Raw genomic sequence first — 22,158 nt, 5'->3', positions numbered from 1 at the left:
CTTCAGGTTTTACTCTGAGTGAAATGGGATCTACACATTTCGAGCAGGAGTGACATAATTTGATTTATCATTACCCTGCCATTTCCTGGGATACATTTTTTTGAAATCATCTTTTTTCTTCCTTTGCCTTTATGCTTCTTGCTAATACCTATTTCCCAAAGCAAAGCTCTCAAACCCATGTATTTCTCTCCATCTTCTAGTTTTAAGCTACTATTTCTGTCTTCTAGAATACAGAAGTGTGATAACTTCCTAGGTAGTTCTGTCCCCTTTCCATTCTTGCCTCTCACAAGTCCACTTATTACATACTACACCCCAGGGTGATTTTTTTTAAGTGGAATTCAGTCACTTATTATGTTAAATCTTGCTTAAATTCCCTCAAAGGCTTTTCACTGCAGTTAGAATAAAACCCAAACTTCTCATTGTCAAAGGTACTGCATACTTGGCCCCTATGTGCTTCTCTAAGCTTACCCCTAGTGGTAAGAGTCCTTCCACTCCAATCACACTGGCCTTCTTTTAATTTCTCAAATATACCCATGGTTTTTACACTTGATGTTTATTTCCCACATGCCTAACGTGCTCTCTTCCACTTCCTTTTATAAATTCTACATACTCTTCACGTCTCATGTTAAATTTTGCTTCCCCAGAGAATTCTTCCCTGATTCCTTAGTGCACATTCACAGCACATTAGTCTTTATTTTGTATAATATACATATAAATTTTATTAGTATATTTGCTGAATGTCTGTCTCTATTAGACTGTAAGTGTTTTTGGTTTAGGACCATGTTGGTTTTGCTCATGGATATATATCTAGTGCCAAGCATAATTTCTGATACACAGTAGTAGCTGCTCAAAAAATATTTGTTGAATGAATGAACTATCTTCTCTCTTAATACAATAAATGGTTCTGGAAAATTAAAACAAATTCCTCTGGCTAGAATGCCAAGAGGCACATGTGCCAAATTAGTTCTCACTGTCTTTTTACTCCTGTCTGTGGGAGCCTTACAATTAAGAGTTAACTGAAAGATTCCCTAGCCAGGTAGCTCAGTTGGGTAGAGCATCATTCTTATACACCAACGTTGTGGGTTCAATTCCTGGTCAGGGCACACACAAGAGTCAACCAATGAATGCATAAATAAGTGGAACAACAAATCAATGTTTTGCTCCAAAACATCTCTCTCTCTCTAAAAGATCAAATAAAAAAAAAGAGTAAACTGAATGAATCTATTCCTTGCAGACCATGGATCCCAAAAAGCTAATGTACCAAATAAATGCTCAGCTCTAGCTGACGGTATTGTCTCATCTCTTTCTCAAGTATTATTTCCTGTTGGCAATGGTTTAGTTTTCTCTCAAATCCAAACCCTACCTGGTATCAGCACAAATTCAAACTCTACCTTCTTTGTGAAGTCTTCCCTCATCCCTCCAGTCTCAAACAGATTTATCCTTTTTCTAAGTACATCTTTTTTTAAAAATAATTTTTTAAAAAGATTTTATTTCTTTATTTTTAAAGAGAGGGAAAGGGAGGGAGAAAGAGAGGGAGAGAAACCTCAATGTGTGGTTGCCTCTCACATGTCCCCTACTGGGGACCTGGCCTGCAACCCAGGCATGTGCCCTGACTGGGAATCAAACCTTTGGTTTGCAGGCCATGCTCAATCCACTGAGCCACACCAGCCAGGGCTGAGTACCTCTTGTATTTGTTGTATTTCACATTCATAGCAACATCCAACATTATACTTATACTTTTTGAATATTGTGTTATATAGACTTTTAAAAATCTCCCCCAATGAGTTTATTTGCTATGTACAGATAATGATTACCTCATAGAATTTGGAATAATAGAAGTCTTCCTGTGTGAAGCAACTAAGACTGATGTCTAGTGTGTTATGCAAAACTCTGGTTAGAGATCCATAAAAGATATCAAATATTTTATTTTAATTTAAAATATGTAGATGTATGCTCATTGGCTCATCTTTTGATGTAAAGCTAAGCTTTTTCTATGAGAGTGATTTTAATGACTGAGTGTCCATATCCATAATACATCAGTTTCTGTTTTATTAAAGTGGAACAAGCAAATGACACTTAGGAAATAATGTAGGTGTAGAATCCTCTGAGATTTTTATGATTTTCCCATCAGTGTTTTGCAATTTTGCTCACACTTAATTTGATAGCAATTTTTTAAAAATAGCATTTACTGAATCTTTCTAAAATATCCAACTAGTTTTCATAGAAACAAAGTTACATCTTTTCAGTTTATATAACACTCAAATTACCGAGTTGTACCAGCAGGCTTAAACAGGTTTTGGAAAAGATATAGTAGGTTCTGGATAAAAATTAACTTGTGGCAGCAGATGTCCTCAGGCATACTTAGTAATGCCATTAGTTCCAAGCAGTCACAGTGACCTGGGCATCATTCATTGCTTACAGTGTGGTTTGAATTCTCGTGAGCTGTGTAAGTGAAGGGTGATTATAAGATAGTTTATGGCTTTTTTTTTCTTTCCTTTACAATATCTAGCACCAACGTGAGTATTTGACTGGTAAAAATGCTGGAGAGGAAAAGAGCTATAAAGGGCTATAGAAGGTGAATGGGAAACATTTAATTGAGATTATCATCTGTCACAAGAGTTTCAAGGGCTTTGGCATTTTGGGGTTTAGCACTTCTGAGAATTGAAAAATAACAGTACTCACATTCTGAGAACTATAATATCATTTTAGAGAAGAGTATAGCTAAACTTACCTGGGACTTGACTATGTGTGATCCATCATTCATTTCCTTCTTTTCCATGTTCCCTTCCTTAAAAAGTATAGCATTCTGGGAAGGCATAACTGAGGAAAAGAAGAAAAAAATAATCTTGTCAATGCATGGTATTAAGGTTGAACTCAAAACTTGGAACTTTTGCTTTGGGTTAGGATGGCACTTTAGAGAGAAGTCTTCAAAGACATAAGTTTTAAAGGTTGGATGACTTAATTGTGACATCCTTATTCTTCTATTACATTGAGGAATTTAATGCAGGACTTCTCTCTTCTGTGGTACAACTCCACTTATTGTGGTATATAGCAAGTTCAAGAGAGCTCAGTGATTTTTAGCCCTAGCTTCATACTTGGGGATATTTAAAAAGATGCCAATGTTCAGCTCCAAGTCCCAGAGATTTGGTTAAATTCAGTGTTACTGAAATTGGTGTAAGGCCTTGGCCAGGTAGCTCAGTTGGTTGGAGTGTTGTTCCCATACACCAAGGTTGCAGGTTCATATGGGAACCCACATACAAGAAGTAACCAGTGAATGAATGAATAAGTGGAATAAGACATCGATGTTTCTCTCTCTCCCTTCCTCTCTCTCTCTCTTCTCCCTTCCTTTCTCTCTATCTCTAAAAATCAATCAATAAAATTTTAAATGGTATGGGCAACAGCATTTTAAATTCTAAAGTCTTCAAATTATTCTGAGAGGGAGATGAGAGCCACTGAGATGAGGTGATGCAGAGAACCTCTGTTGAGGGCTTATTCTTACTCTTTAAGGGAATAAATTCAGCCCCAAGCTCAAACTCCGGAGATCTCTCCTCTGCTCTCTTTAAGATGACCCTTCTAACTGGTGTAAAGTGGTATCTCATTCTGGTTTTAATTTGCATCTCTCTGATAGCTAGTGATATTGAGCATCTTTTCATGTGTCTCTGGATCCTCTGTATGTCCACCTTGGAGAAGTGTCTGTTCAAGTCCCTGGCCCATTTTTTAATTGGCTTGCTTGTCTTCTTAGAGTGGAGTCGTGTAAGTTCTTTCTATATTTTGGAGATTAAACCCTTGTCTGAGGTATCATTGGCAAATCTGTTTTCCCATACAGTTAGTTCTCTTTTTATTTTAATATTGTTTTCTTTAGCCATGCAGAAGTGTTTTATTTTGATGAGATCCCATTTGTTTATTCTTTCCTTTATGTCCCTTGCTCTAGGGGACATATCGTAAAAACATTGCTGCATGAAATATCTGAGATTTTCCTGCCTATGTTCTCCTCTAGGACTTTAATGGTGTTGCAGTTTATATTTCAATCTTTTATCCAATACCACTTTACACCAGTCAGAATGGCCATCATAAACAAAGCAACAAACAACAAGTGTTGGAGAGGTTGTGGAGAAAAGGGGACCCTAGTCCACTGTTGATGGGATTGCAGACTGGTACAACCACTATGGAAAATAGTACAGAATTTTTCTCAGAAAGCTAAAAATGGATCTGCCTTTTGACCCAGAAATTCCACTGCTGGGACTATATCCTAAGAACCCTGAAACATCAATCCAAAAGAACCTATGCACCCCAATGTTCATAGCAGCACAATTTACAATAGCCAAGTGTTGGAAGCAATCTAGGTGCCCATCAATAAATGAATGGATCAAAAAATTATGGTACATTTACACAATGGAATTCTATGCAGCAGAAAGAAAGAAGGAGCTCTTATCCTTTGCAACAGCACGGATGGAACTGGAAAGCATTATGCTAAGTGAAATAAACCAAGTGGTGAAAGACAAATACCATATGATCTCACCTTTAACAGGAACCTAATCAATAAAACAAACAAGCAAAATATAACCAAAGACACTGAAATAGGGAACAGGCTGACAGTGTTCAGAGGGGAGAGGGGAGGGAATTTCAGGGGAGTTTCAGGGGAAAAGGGGAAGGGTTTACAGGAACAAGTATAAAGGACACATGGACAAAAACTAGGAGGGGGTGGAAATGGGAGGGAGGTGGGGAGGGCTGGGCGGTGAGCCGGGGTGGGAGTAAAAGATAGAAAATTGTACTTGAACAATAATTAAAATAAAGTTAAAAAATTAAAAAAAGATGACCCTTCTAATATACAAAGGAGATTTTACTGTTTTCATTTTTTGAGAATGTTCACTTTTTGAGTACCTGTATGAAGTCCTCCACTAGGATCACTACACTTTGCAGTTCTTAAGCTGTAATGTCACCAAAGCTTTGTTCACTTCTAGCAGGACAATCAGGAAATATACCAGTACTAATAGCTTCAGTATTCACGTCAGTCTCTGAAAGCTGTTTTTTTCAGTGCCTTATGGGGAGCAGTCACTCCCAAGTATTAAAGGTGCCTCATCTCTGATGAGAGCCCCAGGAACCAATGGATAGCAACAAGAATGATTTCTGCTTCCATGAGGCAGCCAGCCACTCTCAGAAAACTGCTTTGTTCAAGTTGGCTGTTACTTTTTTTTTTTTTAACAAAAAGAACCCTTCCATCATCTACATATTTCACTATGACTTCAAATCTGCCTCCTGGCAGGAATCTTGTAAGACACAACTTCAAGTTGAGCACCTATAATGACATGCACCAGAATAAGCAGAAAAAATCCAGCTGTTTCAGTCACCTGGGGATCTATAGTTTGTAAATAAACATATAAATTATTTATTCATGAAGAGAGAGCACAGTAGGATATAGAACTCTTTTTAAAAAGAATATTGTTCTTCAGTTATAATTGTCCCACCTTTCTCCCCATTGCTTACCTCTATTCATGTTCCTTTGTAACATGTTCCAGGCAACCCTTCCTGTTCTCTCCCCCCTTCCATCTGGTCACTCTCAGTTTGCTCTTTATTTCCAAGTCTCTGGTTCTATTTTGCTCATTTGTTTGTTTTATTGATTAGGTTCCACTTATAGGTGAGATCATATGGTATTTGTCTTTCACCCCTGGATCATTTCACTTAGCATAATGCTCTCCAGATCCATCCATATGCTGCCATGAAAGGTAGGATTTTCTTCTTTTTTTCTGCTGTGTAGTATCCAACTGTATAAATGTACTACAGTTTTTTGATCCACTCATTTACTGATGGGCACTTAGGCTGTTTCCAGCACTTGGCTATTGTAAATAATGCTGCTATGAACATTGGGATGCATAGGTTCTTTTGAATTGGTGATTCAGGATTCTTAGGGTATAATCCCAGCAGTGGGATCATTGGATTGGAAGGCAGTGTGGAATTCTTTAAAAGAATCAAAAAGCACTTTTAGAATTTCTCAGATTCACAGATTACAAAAAGCAGAGATGTATAGATGCATCAACTACAACAAACTTTAGCACAATCCTTTCCTATTCCCTTCTTAGGATAGAAAACATGTGGTCCTTCCCCAGTGAGTTTCAGAAACACCAACAACAGAGTGAAATGTATTGATTTGCTAATAATCATGAAAGAATACATTCTTTTTCTGTTCATAAAAGTTGGCCTGAAAAGTTGTTCTGGTGGAGAGAGGACAAAAGCAGACTATAGCTACATAAAGACAGTCTGGGGTTGCTGGCTCTGGGGAGAGAACTGAAGGGTCAGCCACCAGGATCCCTGTGCTCAGTCATCCGCCCATACTACAGAATCCATCTCTCTCAGGCAACACACTCCCATCCATGCAGCACCAGACTGGGGTGGGGAAAGCAATAGCCCCACCAGGAGGCATGTCTCTTACCCTACCCTGTGAAGCTTAAGTCCTGCTGAGGAGTACAGCCAGAGATTCTTTCAGTGATTATGCCTAACAGACAGCCTGCAGGCAGAGGTGGATCTCTGGGTCCTTTGAAATTTTAGCTGACCACTACCCCCAGGCACAGTGCTGGCAAAAGCTGGCCTGGGTGAACAGTTTGGTTCTTTCTGCATGCACCCAGGCCCAACAGAGTGAGCCACAAGCTGTGGATCACTGACAGCTCCAAACAGGTTACCCAGGGCCAGTCGCAGAAAGTGTCTGACAGAGGTCTGTGCAAGAGTCTGTGCAGATCTACCTAAAACATAGAAACAAACACAAGGAGGCAGCCCAAATGGGAAGACAAAGAAACAGGCACCAAATGAAAGAACAAGAGATTTCTCCAGAAGAAGAGCTAAATGAAATGGAGGCAAGCAATTTATCAGGCATAGGGTTCAAAGTAAAAATTATAAGGATGCTCAACAGCATGAAAAAAGACATAGAAAACATAAAAAAGGACCAGTCATAAATAATGCAATATCTGAAATAAATAATGCAATGGAAGGAATAAACAGTAGGTTAGGTGAAGCAGAGGATCAAATTAGAAATTTGGAAGATGAGGTAGAAAAAATACCTTATCAGAGCAGTAAAAATAATTTTAAAAAATGAGGATAGTTTAAGGAACTTTTGGGACAATAAAAAGCATAACAACACCTACATCACAGCAATACTAGAAGAAGAGAGAGAGCAAGGGTTCAAGAACCCATTTGAAGAAATAATGACAGAAAAATTCCCTAACCTGGTGAAGAAAAAAGACACACAAGTCCAGGAAGCACAGAGGGTCCCAAACAAGATGGACTCAAAGAGGCCCACACCAAGACACATCATAATTAAAATGGCAAAGATAAAACAATGAGAGACTCTTTAAAGTGTAAGAGAAAACCAAGTAGTTATCTACAAGGAAACTCTGATTAGACTGTTATCTGATTTCTCAACAGAAATATTTCAGGCCAGAAGAGAATGCTATGAAATATTCAAAATGATGAAAAGCAAGGCTTTACCCAGCAAGGCCATCATTTAAAATCAAAGCAGAAATAATGAGCTTCCTAGACAAAACACAGCTACAGGAATTTGTTACCACCAAACTGTACTGCAACAAATGTTAAAAGGTTTTCTTTAAACCTTTTAAGAAGAAGAGCCCTGGCTGGTGTGGCTCAGTGGATTATGGCATACGTGGGTTGTAGGTTGTGGGCCGGGTCCCCACTCGGGGGCATGCGAGAGACAACCAATTGATGTATCTCTTGCATATCGGTGTTTCTCTCCCTATCTTTCTCCCTCCCTTCCCTCTAAAAATAAATAAATACAATCTTTAAAAAGTAGGAGAAAAAGAAAAAACAGAAGAAAATACTTAAAAATAAAATAGCAACAAATACATACCTATCATTGATCACTTTAAATGTATATGGCTTTAATGCTACAATCAAAGGGTAACTGAATGGACAAGAAAACGTCACAAATGAAATAGAAGAGGTAACAACTGATGCCAAAGAAATAAAAAGGATTGTAAGAAAGTATTATGAACAACATACTAATGTTCCAAAAACTTCAGGAAGAATCAGAGAATCTGAATAGACAGATAACAACTAGCGAAACCGAAGCAGTAATAAACAAAACTCCTAACACACAAAAGTCCTGGGCTATATGGCTTCACAAGTGAATTTTACCAAACTTTCTGAGAAGAACTAACACTTCTGCTTCTCAAATTATTCCAAAAAATTCAAGAGAAAGAAAAGCTCCCTAGCTCATTTTATTAGGCCAGCATTATCCTAATTCCAAAACTGGATAAAGGCACTACAAAGAAAGAAAATTACAGACCAATAACCCTGATGAACATAGACTCTAAAACCCTCAACAAAACATTAGCAAACAGAATACAGCAAATACATCACAAAGGTCATACACCATGATCAAGTGGGATTTACTCCAGGGATACAAGGTAGTACACATCTGCAAATCAATAAATGTGATATAATACATAAACAAAATAAAGGATAAAAAAACACATGATCATGTCAACAGATGCAGAAAAAGCACTTGATAGACTTCCAGCCAAGACGGAGGTGCAGGCAGACATACTTCACCTCCTTGTACAACCACAGAAAGGATTACAACTAATCTCAAACTCAAAACAACCAGAACTGCCAGATAATCTAACTATATGGAAGTCTGACAATCAAGGATTTAAGGAAGGAATATTCATCCTAACAGGTAGGAGAGGCAAAGAAGATGCAGTGTGGCAGCAGCAAGGCTGTGGCGGAGGCAGCTGGCAGAATGGATGGTCCCACATCCAAGTGTGTGGTGGATAAAAACCTGGAGGAACACCTGGGGAGTGAACGATCCCAGCCCCAGGCCACGCCACACACCCCAGGATTCTAGCATCAGGAAAATAAAGCCTCATAACTTTTGACTGTAAAAACCAGTGGAGGGTTGGAAAGTGGAAGAATCACCAGTTTCTCAGGAGTATCCATTTAAAGGACCTACACAGTCCTAGAATGTATATAAACCCACCCACTCTGGGATTCAGAACCATGGCCACAGCTAGAAGGGTGCCAGTTGCATAGAGGAAGTAGGAGAAGTGACTAGAAATGGGGTGAGAGCCAAGCAAGTGGCATTGCTTCCTCTCTGACCCCTACCTACCCAACAATTAACTCATTTATTTAACACCCTTAAAGGGGACCCTGATCTTAATTCCCCCAGAAAATTATCCCCTGAGGCTCTACAAGAATTAACTATAGTACATCAACATATGCAGCAGTGGCAACTAACTAAAACTGATCTAGTTTCCTGTCCAGCTTTTTTGCTTCCCAACCTTAGGCACCCTAGTGGGCCTTAGAGAACAGCTGTCACCCTACTTAGCTATGATAGAGTGGCTTTTCCTGTCTCATCAGCCACAGTGCACTATTACCACCTATATAACTGCGCGGTGCCATCTTATTATAAAAGGGTGTGAGTGGACACAGTGCTTATTTGGATATTATCCTGCCTTTATTCACGTCCCTTTAACTCAGATTTATTTACAACAATTAACAGCTCAATCTTTAGAATTTCAGTGTGCTATAGCTGACTTTGTAGGAGGGCTAAAAATCCATCTTCCCTCAGACAGATTGCTTCAAAACATTCCATACCTTCAAATAAGGCTAGCAGAAAAAGTCAGCCCAACACCAGTACCTGGGGGGAAAACTGTGTTTCTTTTTGTTTCTTTTTTTTTCTTTAGATTTTATTTATTTATTTTTAGAGAGAAGGGAAGGGAGGGAGGAAGGAGGAGAGAAACATTGGTCTGAAACCCAGGCATGTGCCCTGACTGGGAATTGAACCCACAACCTTTTGGTTTGCAGGCCAGGTCTCAATCCACTGAGCCACACCAGTCAGGGCTGGAAAAACCAGATAGCCTGCTATTGCCTGGCAAGAAGGGAGAAACTGGAGAAATTTTGTATCCTCAAGACATTCCTCTACTCAAAGGGCCAAGCATTTCACTGTAATCATGGCCCTACAGCAATGGCCCCAGGAAGCTCTGAATATAGTCTGTGACTCAGGATATACTATTTATACTATTCTACATCTAGATCAGGCATAATTAAGACTTCTATTGACCCCAATCTACTTAACCTATTTTTGACTCTGCAGTTCCTTCTTGACAAGCGGGAACACCCCCTCTTCATTACTCATATTGAATCCCATTCAGGACTGCCTGGCGGCCCCTTGGTGGATGGTAACAATAAGGCAGATGCCTTAGTGTTCTTACTGCCTTCTAGCAGGCAGCAGCTTCTCATCAGTTTTTTTCATCAAAAAGCCAGGCACTCTGAAAGCAATTTAATATTCCTCACACCCAAGCTAGGCAAATTATTAAAGAATGTCCTGACTGCCAAGCCCTTACCAAGGCACCTCCATCAACAGCAGTTAATCCTTGAGGACTAAGTTCTCAAATAATTTGGCAAACAGATGTCACTCATTACCCTCCCTTTAGAAAATTCAAATACATTTATATTTCTATTAATACTTATTCCGGTGCCTTATATACATCTGCTTTGACAGAAGAATCTGCAAAAAATATACAAGCCCATTGGCTTGAGGCCTTTAGTCATTTAGGATGGCCTCAGCAAGTTAAAACTGATAATGGCCCCAGATACCCTGCCCATTCTACTTAGGTTTTTCTTCAGCATTAGAGTATCCAACATAAAACAGGAACACCTTACAATCCAACTGGTCAGGCAATTGTAGAATGGGCTCATCATACTTTTAAAAATCTTAAAAAACAAAAAAGGGAGTATCAAGAGTCCTCCCCCCAAATTTTGACTATGTTATCCATGTTTACCTATAATTTTCTAAATTGTGATCAATTGCTCTGTACTCCAATTGAAAAACATTTTCAGACAAAAGAGTCAAAACTGCCTTATCCTCAGGTTTTATATAGAGACTCACTAGGAGATGGCAATTGGCAGGGCACTGTAGATCTCTTAACATGGGGAAGAGGGTATGCATGTGTTTCCATTACTACAGGTCCTGTAAAAGTAAAGCCTTATCATGAGTGGGATATACGTCAAGCTCTGCTATCAGGAGATGAGAATCAATCAACTGACAGATCAGATGGCCCAGTTGACACTGAACAACCAGAAGGAAAGTGGACACCCATGGCGTCACACAGGTCTGGGCCTGCCAACAGAGGAGGATGGGGCCTGCCCCAGTGACAGGGGCTGAGGCTCAGATGCCTCCTGCAGAGGGCAACAACCCCCCAATGGCCCATAATGTTCCCTTCAGGTGTGTCCCCACTACATGGGGGAACATCAAGGCTCTTAATGCTTGAGCCAAAGAAATTGTTGCTGAAACAAGGGTAGAAGACACCCCAGAAAACAGGTTTACCGCTTACCTAGCACTGCTGTCAGCCAATTCGGCTAAAACTTTGCTTTTAATTGCCATTATACTTTGCCAAGAGGGGCAGGGCTTAGCTACTAAGGTTAATTCCTCTTATATCTATTGGGACCACATTATTGATCCACCAGTATTTTAGTTGCATACCTGGTGGAATGTTGAGCCTCCCTTTTCCACTAACGATACTCAGTGGACTGGAGGAGTGTGGATGTCCCCTGATGGCCCACTAGAAGAAAACAAACACTGGTTACTAGTGCCAAAAACTACTGTTTATGTTGCTGAACATTTACCAGTTTGTTTTTCTGTCCTTCTTAACATTTTGTGCTTTCCTTTAAAAGAGCAACTTTATGCTGCAAACAAAGAGCAACACAGTGATTACTAACAGCTTTCCATGGTAGCCACAGTTCGCTTGTGTACCCATGAGGGGTCTACTATATTTTCAATCCCCCTCCGGTTCCTCCTTGTACCTTAGACACTAGTCATAAGGACTCAGTCTTCTTGTTTTTATGTCAAGGACCAAATGCCACCATCGCTTTTCTCACCAAAAGTCTTTTGTAGTAGAGAATTGGGAAGCTAACTGGAAATATTAGCTAAGCCTGACACAACAATAGTTCTGGCTCAGCCTCAACAACTAGATACTAAAATGTGGTGGGAGGGGCCCGGCACTGGGGCACCTATTATCAGAATTGTTTCTCCTAACCACATTAGCCCATGGCATTATAACTCTTGGAAAATGGGCTTACCTTTTATTACTAGGAAGCATCTGTATATAAAAATTGGTTGTGACCCTAAAGGTGTCTTGGGATGTTGCTACCAGATTGACCTTCCAGAACAGGATTGGGTCACGGTTTGTACTTCTCACCCTTACCTGTCTTTAGCAACCCCAGGGACAGCCCAGGTCTTTTATAATGAATCAGCAAAAATTTATTCTCTGCATATCCCTGCAGGCTCCATATATGCCAGCTGCCTTACCCATCTCAGTATTACTCAGCTAAACCTCACTACAGTTTATATATAAACTGTAGTTAGAAGACAAACTCAAGTATGGGTGCTGGTTGATGTAACCAGAGAATGAGAGGATCCCAATGGCATAATAGTGCTTAACAATGCGCTGTCCTCCTTAAGAGTCCCACGGTCTCGGTCGGCACCCTAATTGCATTCATTGTCTCTGCTATAGTTGCTGCAGCTACTGCTGCCATGGCAACCACTGCCCTCGTTGACTCAGTTCAAACTGCTCATACTGTTGATGTTCTCTTAATCAACACTACCTTAGAAATGTTTCAGCAGGCCCAGATTGATCAAGAGATCCTGACTTGCCTTTCTGCAGTCGAATCAGCACTTGACTGGATTGGCGAGCACCAGGACACATTAGTGACCTGCCAACAGCTGACCTGTGACCCTGGATTCTCCAAGCTGTGCATCACCTTGCTCCAGTGGAACTCCAGCCAGCACTTCTGGACTGATATTCAACATCACCTAAGAGAGGCTTTTTTTTTTTACCAATTTAAAGGGACAAATTGATAAATTGCAGCTAGAGCTGCATCAGCAATTACGGGACATTCAACATGACCAAGCAGGAGGTTTTCCAAACCCTCCATGATAATCTTGTCTGGCTAAATCCAAAAAATTGGTTTGATGGACTTAACCTTAGAATGTAGGTTTTTGGAGCTGCCAGTTGATTATTGATTCTAATAATGCTTTGTATACTTTGATGCATTTGCAAATCATTTTCCCAGAGTTGTATAAGACACCAGCAAGTAGCAAGCTTTGTGGGAGTCCTAACTAAAAAGGCATCAGGCCCTGACTGGTATGGCTCAGTGGGTTGGGTGTCATCCTGCAAACCCAAAGGTCACTGGTTCGATTCCTGGTCAGAGCACATGTCTGGGTTATGGACTATGTCCCTGGTTGGGGGAGTGAGAGACAACTGATTGATGTTTCTTTCCCTCTCCTCCTCCCTCCCTTCCCTTCTCTCTAAAAATAAATAAAATCTTTTAAAAATAATAATAAAAATAAAAGTATTTTAAGAACCACTTCTTTATTTCACCATGCTCTATAAAGGTCGTACTATCTAAAGAACGAGACGGAATTTGCCAAAATGCCTTGATGTTTCAAACCCACTCATCTCAAAACTATTTATTTACAACAACAAAAACCACAATTACCAAGTTAGGCAGAACAGGGTTTCTCCTTCTATGTGCAAAACCAAGAGGATGAAGAGCATGTCAAATATATTATGTATTGTATGCAAATATAGTTAATGTGAGAAATTTTATGGCAAGTTGAAGATCACAGAGCTAAGCAAGAGGGAGCTGGTTCTAGAACCCAGGTCTCCTGATGCACAGTCTTGGTTTCTTCTAATATACCCTAAAGTCCTTCTTAGTAGTTGTTCTATACCCTTTAAAAAACTTATCCCCCTTCTTCTCATAATATCCCTTTATTCCTGTATTGGAAAGAACAACAATAAGAAGAAAACCAATCCCCATCCAAACTATGTGGCTTTTTTCATATAACACCCATGTGGACTTTTCCAGAGAAGCCTTTGGGATTGCCATAATCTTTTTCAAGAAAGCAACCATGATGTTTGGAAAGTAACTAATTCACTTGATTGCCTAAGGAAAACTACAATTATAATAAATTCAGAGGACAAATTACTTCAGGCTTACTAGTTTTCTTTTTCACTCCAAGGTCTTCAAAAAAGCTGAGTGATCTTTACTGACCACATAAAAATCCCATGTAGTGGTTATGAATCTGGGCTGTGCATTAGACTCAGCCTAGATTAAAAAATATATAGATGTAAATATATACATGTCCAGGATCCACTCAAGAACTACTAAATCAGAATCTGTTGAGGTAATGTCTGGCATCTACATATTTTAAAATGACCTACAAGTTTTTTTTTATGCAGGCAAGTATACAAACAGCTATTAGAACTTCTCATTTCCTTTACTTCCTCCATCCCAATTGAATTTCACCATCATTCTACTTTAGTCCCCCACTTCTAGAGCCACATCACTTCTGATATCTTTCTTACCTTATAAACACTAGACCATGAATCACAAGACCCAGATTCTAGACTGTATGGAAAAGAAAAGAAGATAGGAGTGGCTTAATAGATGGGAGAAAATAGAAAAAAAAAGAAGTGTTTCTCATATTGTGGCCTAAAGATCACTTGAATCATGATATTTCTTGAAAACAGATCCCGGATGTAATGAAATAGTATGTCTAGAGGGGAGTATCGGCTCAGAATTTGCATTTAAAAGGTATTTCTTCCCTGGAATCAGTTCATTCTCCCCAGCCTCCCTACAGGCCTGAATCTAGCACATATCTTCTTACTCCTATATCATCAACTGTATCTTTCACTTTTATTGACTCGTTCCTATGATCACTTAAAATCATTTAATGTCTCTCTCAACATTAAAAACCTTCACTGGCTATACACCCCTTTGCAACTACCATCCTTTCTTTTTCAGAGCCAACTTGTTTCTCTTCCTTACTACCAACTGATTTTTCTTTTTTCTATTTTTTGGGGGAGGTGGTGAAGAAGGAAACTTTATTCAGTACAATCAGCTCAACAATGATACAGCATAACTATGACAACAGCATCACCATGACAACAGCATCACCATGGAAGAGCTCAATTTGATACAGTGAGCTTGTAAAGAGTATGGCTGTGAAGCTGCCCCAGGGCTAGACCTCTCTTCAGCTGGGCAGCTCTTCTCTGCTCCAGTGAGACATCTTCAGTGTTCAGCTCAGTCAGGAAGACACAATCTTCAGTATTTTGTGGAAAGGGAAAGTGTGCTCCCCACTAATTTTTCAATTCTCTATAATTTTGCTTCTGTTCTACAGTAAGGACTCCATTGAAATTTCTCTGGTTGGTAATATAGAAAGCCTTTATGTTGTTCTTGCAATGTACTTCATTACTTCTTCAGTGCTGAAGGTATCTGATATTGCTGCTGACAGTTGTGTCTTGCTTTACTCCCATGGTCTCTCTCAATGGGCTTTGATCTAATCCCTTTTCCTCTGCCTACCATTTATGTATTGTTGTTCTTTAAAATTTTCCGAAATCTATTCTTGTCCCCTTCACAGCTGAAGGAAAGGAATCTTTAAAAGATATAAACCACACCTGAAAAGAAGATTTCACTTCCTCGAGTTCACTTTCTCAAGGGTAGAGAAAAATGATCAGGTACATGAAAAACCCTGGTAATAAATTAACGTAGGAAGAAAATAAAAACTCTCCAGACCAAACTCAAAAACACAGAAGACTGTAACTTAAATGATAGAGAACTCCAGATTGCAGTTTTGAAAAACCTCATTGAGATACAAGAAAACTTAGAATAGTAGTTCAATAAACTCTGGTATAAAACAAATGAATAAAAGAAGTATTTTACCAAACAGATTGAAACTATAAAATGAATCAAACAGAAATACTGGGGCTGAAGAACTCAATAGATGAGAATAAAATGGATTATAGAGCATGAGAAACAGAGAGGACCAGATAAAAGATAGAAGAGAGAATTAGTGAGCCTCAATATAGAAATCTAGAAATGACTCAGGTGGAAGAAGACAGAACACTGAGAGTTTAAAAAAATGGGAAAACTCTATGAGAACTATCTGATTCCATTAGAGAAAGCAATATGAGAATAATGGATAAACAAGAAGGAGAAGATAGGAGAAAGGAGGAGAGAGTCTACTCAAACAAATAATTGATAAGAACCTACAAAACCTAGGGAAAGAGCTGGATCTTTGCATTCAAGAGGCTTTCAGAACACCTAATTTTCTAAATGGAAAAAGACCTTCTCTAAGACATATTATATTAGGACTGTCAAAAATTAATGACAAAGAAAGAATTCTCAAGGCCGTCAGGGTAAAGAAGACAGTAATCTATAAAGAAAACCCCATTAGATTATCATCACATTTTACTGACTATGTTTCTTTGTGTGTGGTATGAGGTGGTCTAGTTTCATTTTTCTGCATTTATCTGTCTAATTTTCCCAACAGCATTTACTGAATAAACTGTCTTTAACCCAAAGTATGTTTTTGCCTCAATCAAATATTAATTGACTATGAAGGGGTGGGTTTATTTCTGGGCACTCTGTTCTGCTCCATTGATCTATGTGTCTGTTTTTATGCCAGCACCATGCTGTTTTGATTACTATGGCTTTAGAATATAATTTTAGGTAGTATGATTCCTCCAATTTTGTTCTTTCTCAAGATTGCTGTTGCTATTCAGGATCTTTTGTGATTACATATAAATGTTTGGAATATTTGTTTTAGTTCTGTGAAATATGTCATTAGTATCTTGATAGGAATTGATCTGAATCTATATATTGCTTTGGGTAATATGGGCATTTTAATGGTGTTAATTCTTCCTATCCATGAACGTGGTATATGTTCCCACTTATTTGTATCTTCTTTAGTTTCTTTCTTCATGTCTTATAATTTTCCAAGTACAGGTTTTTTACATCCTTGGTTAAATTTATTCCTAGGTATTTTTTTTCTTTTTGTAGCCATTGTGAATGGGATTGTTTTCTTAATTTCCCTTTCTTATATTTCATCATTGGTGTATAAAAATGCAACTTATTACTGGATATTAATTTTGTAACCTGTTACTTTACTGAATTCATTTATCTGTTCTAGTAGTTTTTTGTGGAATCTTTAGGGTTCACTACATACAATGATCATGTCATCTGCAAATAGTAAGAGTTTTATTTTTTTTCTTGTCTGATTGCTGTGGCTAGGATTTCTGCTGCTATGCTAAATGACAGTAGTGAGTGGACATCCCTATGTTGTTCCTGATCTTAAAAGAAATGGTTTTAGTTTTTGCCCATTGGGTATGATGTTGGCTGTGTTTTGTCACATGTGGCCTTTATTATGTTGAGGTATATCCCTCTAGGGTATATTCCACTAGACTGAGTGTTTTTTTTATCATAAATGGGTGCTGGGTCTTATTAAATGCTTTTTCTTTATCTATTGATATGATCGTGTGGTTTTTAAACTTCATTTTATGTGGTGTATCATGTTTATTGATTTGCAGATATTGTACCAAGCTTGCCTCCTCAAAATAAATCCCAATTTATCATTTTGTATTAAATTTTTAAAGTATTGCTGAATCCAGTTTCTAAAATTTTTTCAGGATTTTAGCATGTATGTTCATCAGGAATATTGGCCTATAACTTTCTCTTTTTTGTAGTCCCTTTATCTGGTTTTAGAATTAGGATAATGCTGGTCTTGTAAAATGAGCTTGGCAGTTTAACTTCCTCTTGAATTTTTTGGAAGAGTTTGAAAAGATAGGTGTTCATTCTTCTTTGAATGCTTTTCCTTTCTATTTTTATGGCATATATATTTTATTGCATTTTTATGTTACAATTTATACCCCCATACCCTCCTCCACCTCCACCTACCACTTATCCCCCCAAATCTCCAGAATGTTGTCCACATCCATGAGTTATTTCTCTTTTTTTCTGTTTTGCTAAATCTCTACCCTAGAGCCACTTATCCTTTGTTTGGTTAAAATCACCTGTGAAGCCATCCAATCCAGGACTTTTGTTCGTTGGGAGTTTTTTAACTACTGCTCAATTTTGCTAGTTTTAATCTGTCTATTTGGATTTTATGATTTTGCTGGGATTGCGTGTTTCTAGGAATTTATTCATTTCACCTAGATTTCCAACTTGTTGGTATATATTTGTTCATAATATTTTCCTACAATCCTTTGTATTACTTTGGTGTCATTTGTTACTTTTCTTTCATTTCTGATTTTATTTGGGTCTTCCTTTTTTTTTGATGAGTCGAATTAAAGTTTTTTCAACCTTGTTTATCTTTTTAAAGAACTATCTGTTGGTTTCATCAATCGTTTATCTTTTTTTAAATTCAATTTCATTATTTTTGTTCTCATTTTTATTATGTCCTTCCTTCTACTCATGTTGGGCTTTGTTGTTTTATTTCTAGTTACTTTAAGTATATTGTTAGATTGTGCATTAGAGATTTTTCTTGTTTCTTGAAGTAGTCCTGTAATGCTATGAATTTCCCTCTTAGGATTGCTTATGCTGTGTCCCATACATTTTGGGTTGCTTCACTTTCATGTGTTTCAAGGTATATTTTGATTTTTTATTTGATCTCATTGTTAAGCCATTCATTGTTTAGTAACATGTTATTTAGACTCTGTGTGTTCATGTGTTTCAGTTTTTTTTTCAGTGATTGATTTCTAGTTGCATAGCATTATGGTCAGAGAAGAAGCTTGATATTTTGCTCTTCTTATATTTAAGACTTGTTGTGTGTCCTAACATGTAGACTATTCTAGAAAATATTCTATGTGCACTTGGAAAAAATGTATATTCTGCTGCTTTGGAGTGAAATGCTCTTAAGATATCAATTAAATGCATATGATCTAGTGTGTCATATATGGCCACCATCTCCTTGTTAATTTTCTGTGTGATGTATCTATCCATTGATATCAATGTGGTGTTAAAATTGTCTACATTGACTGTATTTCTGACAGTCTTTCCCTCAGGTCTATCAAGATTTGCTTTACATATTTAGGTGCTCTGATGTTGGGTTCAGTACCATTTGCACAAAATATCTTTTTCATCCCTTTACTTTTAATTTGTGTGTATCTTTTGTTCTGAGGTGGACCAGTTGTAGAAAGCATATATATGGTTCTTGTTTTCTTATCCATTCAGCTACTCTATATCTTTTGATTGGAGCACTTAAGCCATTTACTTTTAAAGTGATTATTTTAAGTATGCATTTATTGTCATTTTATTCTTTATGACTTTGTTTCTCTTTTATTTTTCTATTTATCCTTCTTCTTATAGACAACTCTTTAATATTTCTTGTAATAATGGTTTGGTGGTAAAGAATTCCTTTAGCTTTTACTTATATTGGAAGCTTTTTATTACTCCTTCAATTTTAAATAATAGCCTCATAGGGTAATGTAGTCTAGGTTACAAGTCCTTTCTTTCCATCACTTTGTATATTTTGTGCCAATCCTTTCTGGTCTGAAATATTTGTTTTTAAAATCAGCTGTCAGGCCCTAGCTGGTGTGGCTCAGTGGATTGAGTGCCAGCCTGCAAATCAAAGGGCTGTGGGTTCCATTCCCAGTCAGGGTACATGCCTGGATTGCGGGCCAGGTCCTCAGTATGGGTGGGGTGTGTGAGAGGCAACCACACATTGATGTTTCTTTCCCTCTCTTTCTCCTTCCTTTCCTCTCTCTCTAAAAATAAATAAAATCTTTAAAAAAATCAGCTGTCAGTTTTATGGGAGCTCCCTTGTAGGTAGTTGTCTTTCTCTTGCTGCTTTTAAGGTTCTCTCTTTGTCTTTAACCTTAGCCATTTTAATTATGATGTGTCTTGGGGTGGGCCTCTTTGAGTTCATGTTGTTTGGGACTCTCTGCACTTTCTTGACTTGTGTCTCTTTTTCCTTTACTAGGTTAGGAAAGTTTTCAGTCATTATTTCTTCAAATAAGTTCTCAATCCCTTGTTCTCTCTCTTTTCCTTCTGGTATCCTCATGATGCCATGTTGTTATACTACATGTTGTCCCAAAGATACCTCAAACTATCCTCATTTTTAGCAATTGTTTCTACTTTTTTGCTGCTCTTACTGGGTGTTTTCTGCTATCTTGTCTTCCAAATCACTAATTCAGTCCTCTACTTCATCCAACCTACTGTTTATTCCTTCTAGTGTATTTTTCATTTGAAATATTATATTCTTCATTTCTGACTAGTTTATTAATACAGTTTCTATGTCCTTTTTCATGTTGTGGTAGTTCTCACTAACTTCCTTGAGCATTCTTATTACCATTTTTTTGAACTCTACATCTAATAAATTTCTTGCCTCCATTTCATTTAGCTCTTTTTTTTTTTTCTGGAGATTTCTCCTGTTCTTTCATTTGGGGCATATTTCTTTGTCTCCCCATTTGGTTGCCTCTTTGTATTTGTTTTTATGTATTAGGTAGATCTGCTATGACTCCTGTCTTGGTAGGGCGATGTTTTGTAGTAAATGTCCTGCAGAATCCAGTGGTACTCTCTCCTTGATCCCTTAGCTGGGTGTTCCAGGAATGTCCCTTGTGTGGGTTATGTGGGCTCTCCTGCTGTAATTGAGTCTTGATTGCTACTGGTCCACTTGTGCATGAGGTTGACCCTCAGGCTGGCTAACTGTGAGAATCAACCCTAACCACAGTGTATGAGGTGCTGTGCAGGAGCTGACCACATGAAGAGAATTTTGCTTTAGCAGCATCTGGTACCTGTCAAGATCTCTCTTTTGATATGCCACTTGTGAACCTAATTGGATCCTGTTTTGATGTTGTCTGAAGCTGACCACTGGATGTGCTGGTTCTGGGGCCTCTTGTGAGGGACTCAAGTTCAGACCAATGTCACATGTTACCTATGACTGGCCCTGGGCAACCTGAAGCTACAAAGAAATATACAGATTGTGGCCTCCTCTGCTGGGCTTGAGTGTGTGTGTGAAGGATCACACTGCACACCAATGCTGGCTTTTACCTACACCAGGCCCAGGGACAGGTTAGCGAAAGTCCCAAGATACCTTGAGATCCACCTCCTCCTGCTTCCACCTACCTGTTAGTCTCAGTCACTAAACTAGCCACTGGTGATACTGGAGTTGTATTAGGTAGGTTCTCAGTGAGTCAATAGTTAGGGGTGAGTGGTGTTCACCAGATTAATACAGGTCCAATCTCATGCCAGTGCTGGGTCTGAGGTAACTTGGCAAATGTCCCAGGGTATACCAAGTCTAGCTGCCACCCTGTGGTTGCTCACACACCATTGTGTTGGGCTTGGGTTTCAGGGAGTCATTAGTGTGAGGCCAGTATAGTTTATCAGGCCTAAACCAACCAAGCTTTGTCTGTGTGAAGGGATGGCTCTGCATGGTTGGGTGTGCAAAGAAAAATTGTTCCCTATACGAGAGCCACACAACTCACTCTGTCCCAGATTCTTCCGGGGAGACCAGTCTCAGCAGGGCAGGGCTTCTGGGAATCAGGAGGATGGGGCTAGTGGATCTCCCACAAGGGGGATATGTTGGTCATGCTTGGGGGAAGTTTGAGGTAGTGGCCCCTGGCCCAGAGCCACACAACTCAGTCTATTTCAGATACTGCCCAGACCTCCTCAGTACACAGTCTCCAGGAGTCAGGAGGGTGAAGCTGCTGGGAGCCCTGAGAGTGGGGTTAGTGGATCTCCTATGAGGGGGAGCTGCCAGTCAGGTTCATAGGAAGGTGGGAGTAATGTCCCCACTCCCAAACCACACAACTCAGTCACTGGTACCCCCTGAGTCTACCCTGACCTCTACACCCCAGCCCAGACAGCTGACTCCTCAGCAGGGTGCCAGTTCTGCAGGGTCAAGAGTGTGGGTCTAAGTGTCGCAGGCTCGATTCCCAGCCAGGGTACATGCCTGAGTTGCAGGCCATAACTCCCAGCAACCACACATTGATGTTTCTCTCTCTCTCTCTATCTCCCTCCCTTCCCTCTCTAAAAATAAATAAATTAAATCTGAAAAAAAAACCTGTCTAAAAAATGGCTACACAAAAATTAAAAAAAAATAACTTAAAAAAAAAAGAGTGTGGGTCTATTGCATTCTCTCAGGCTTATACCATAGGGAGTGCTCCACTCAAGAAAGACAGTGTCTGTGGTATGGGAGAGTGACAAGAATTCTGGCAGCTGTCACTTCAAATCTCTCCTCATGCCACTCTCTAGTCTACTTCACCTTTCCTCTGCCAGAATGCAGGGTGAGTGGCTGTGAACTAGATTTTGTGCAGTGGCCCTTTAAGAGTGTGTCTGTGTCTTTACCAGACCCTTATCTCTTCCTGGCAAACA

At 38.9% G+C, this 22,158-nt stretch overlaps 1 protein-coding gene across 1 annotated transcript in view; it reads right to left on the bottom strand.

The window, feature by feature from the left end:
- ZNF713 (zinc finger protein 713) overlaps nt 1-22,158 on the bottom strand; it is a 51,087-nt gene that overhangs the window by 19,859 nt on the left and 9,070 nt on the right. Inside the window, exon 2 of the mRNA XM_045819684.1 lies at nt 2,732-2,820. Coding sequence (XP_045675640.1) covers nt 2,732-2,818 — 87 coding nt within the window. The 5' untranslated portion in view covers nt 2,819-2,820. The remainder of the gene's footprint in view (nt 1-2,731; nt 2,821-22,158) is intronic.

The sequence above is a fragment of the Phyllostomus hastatus genome, unplaced genomic scaffold, assembly GCF_019186645.2.
Source record: "Phyllostomus hastatus isolate PE091 unplaced genomic scaffold, TTU_PhHast_1.1 phas_scaffold_385, whole genome shotgun sequence".
NCBI lineage: Eukaryota > Metazoa > Chordata > Mammalia > Chiroptera > Phyllostomidae > Phyllostomus > Phyllostomus hastatus.
This window is presented reverse-complemented; position numbering and strand designations above follow the sequence as displayed.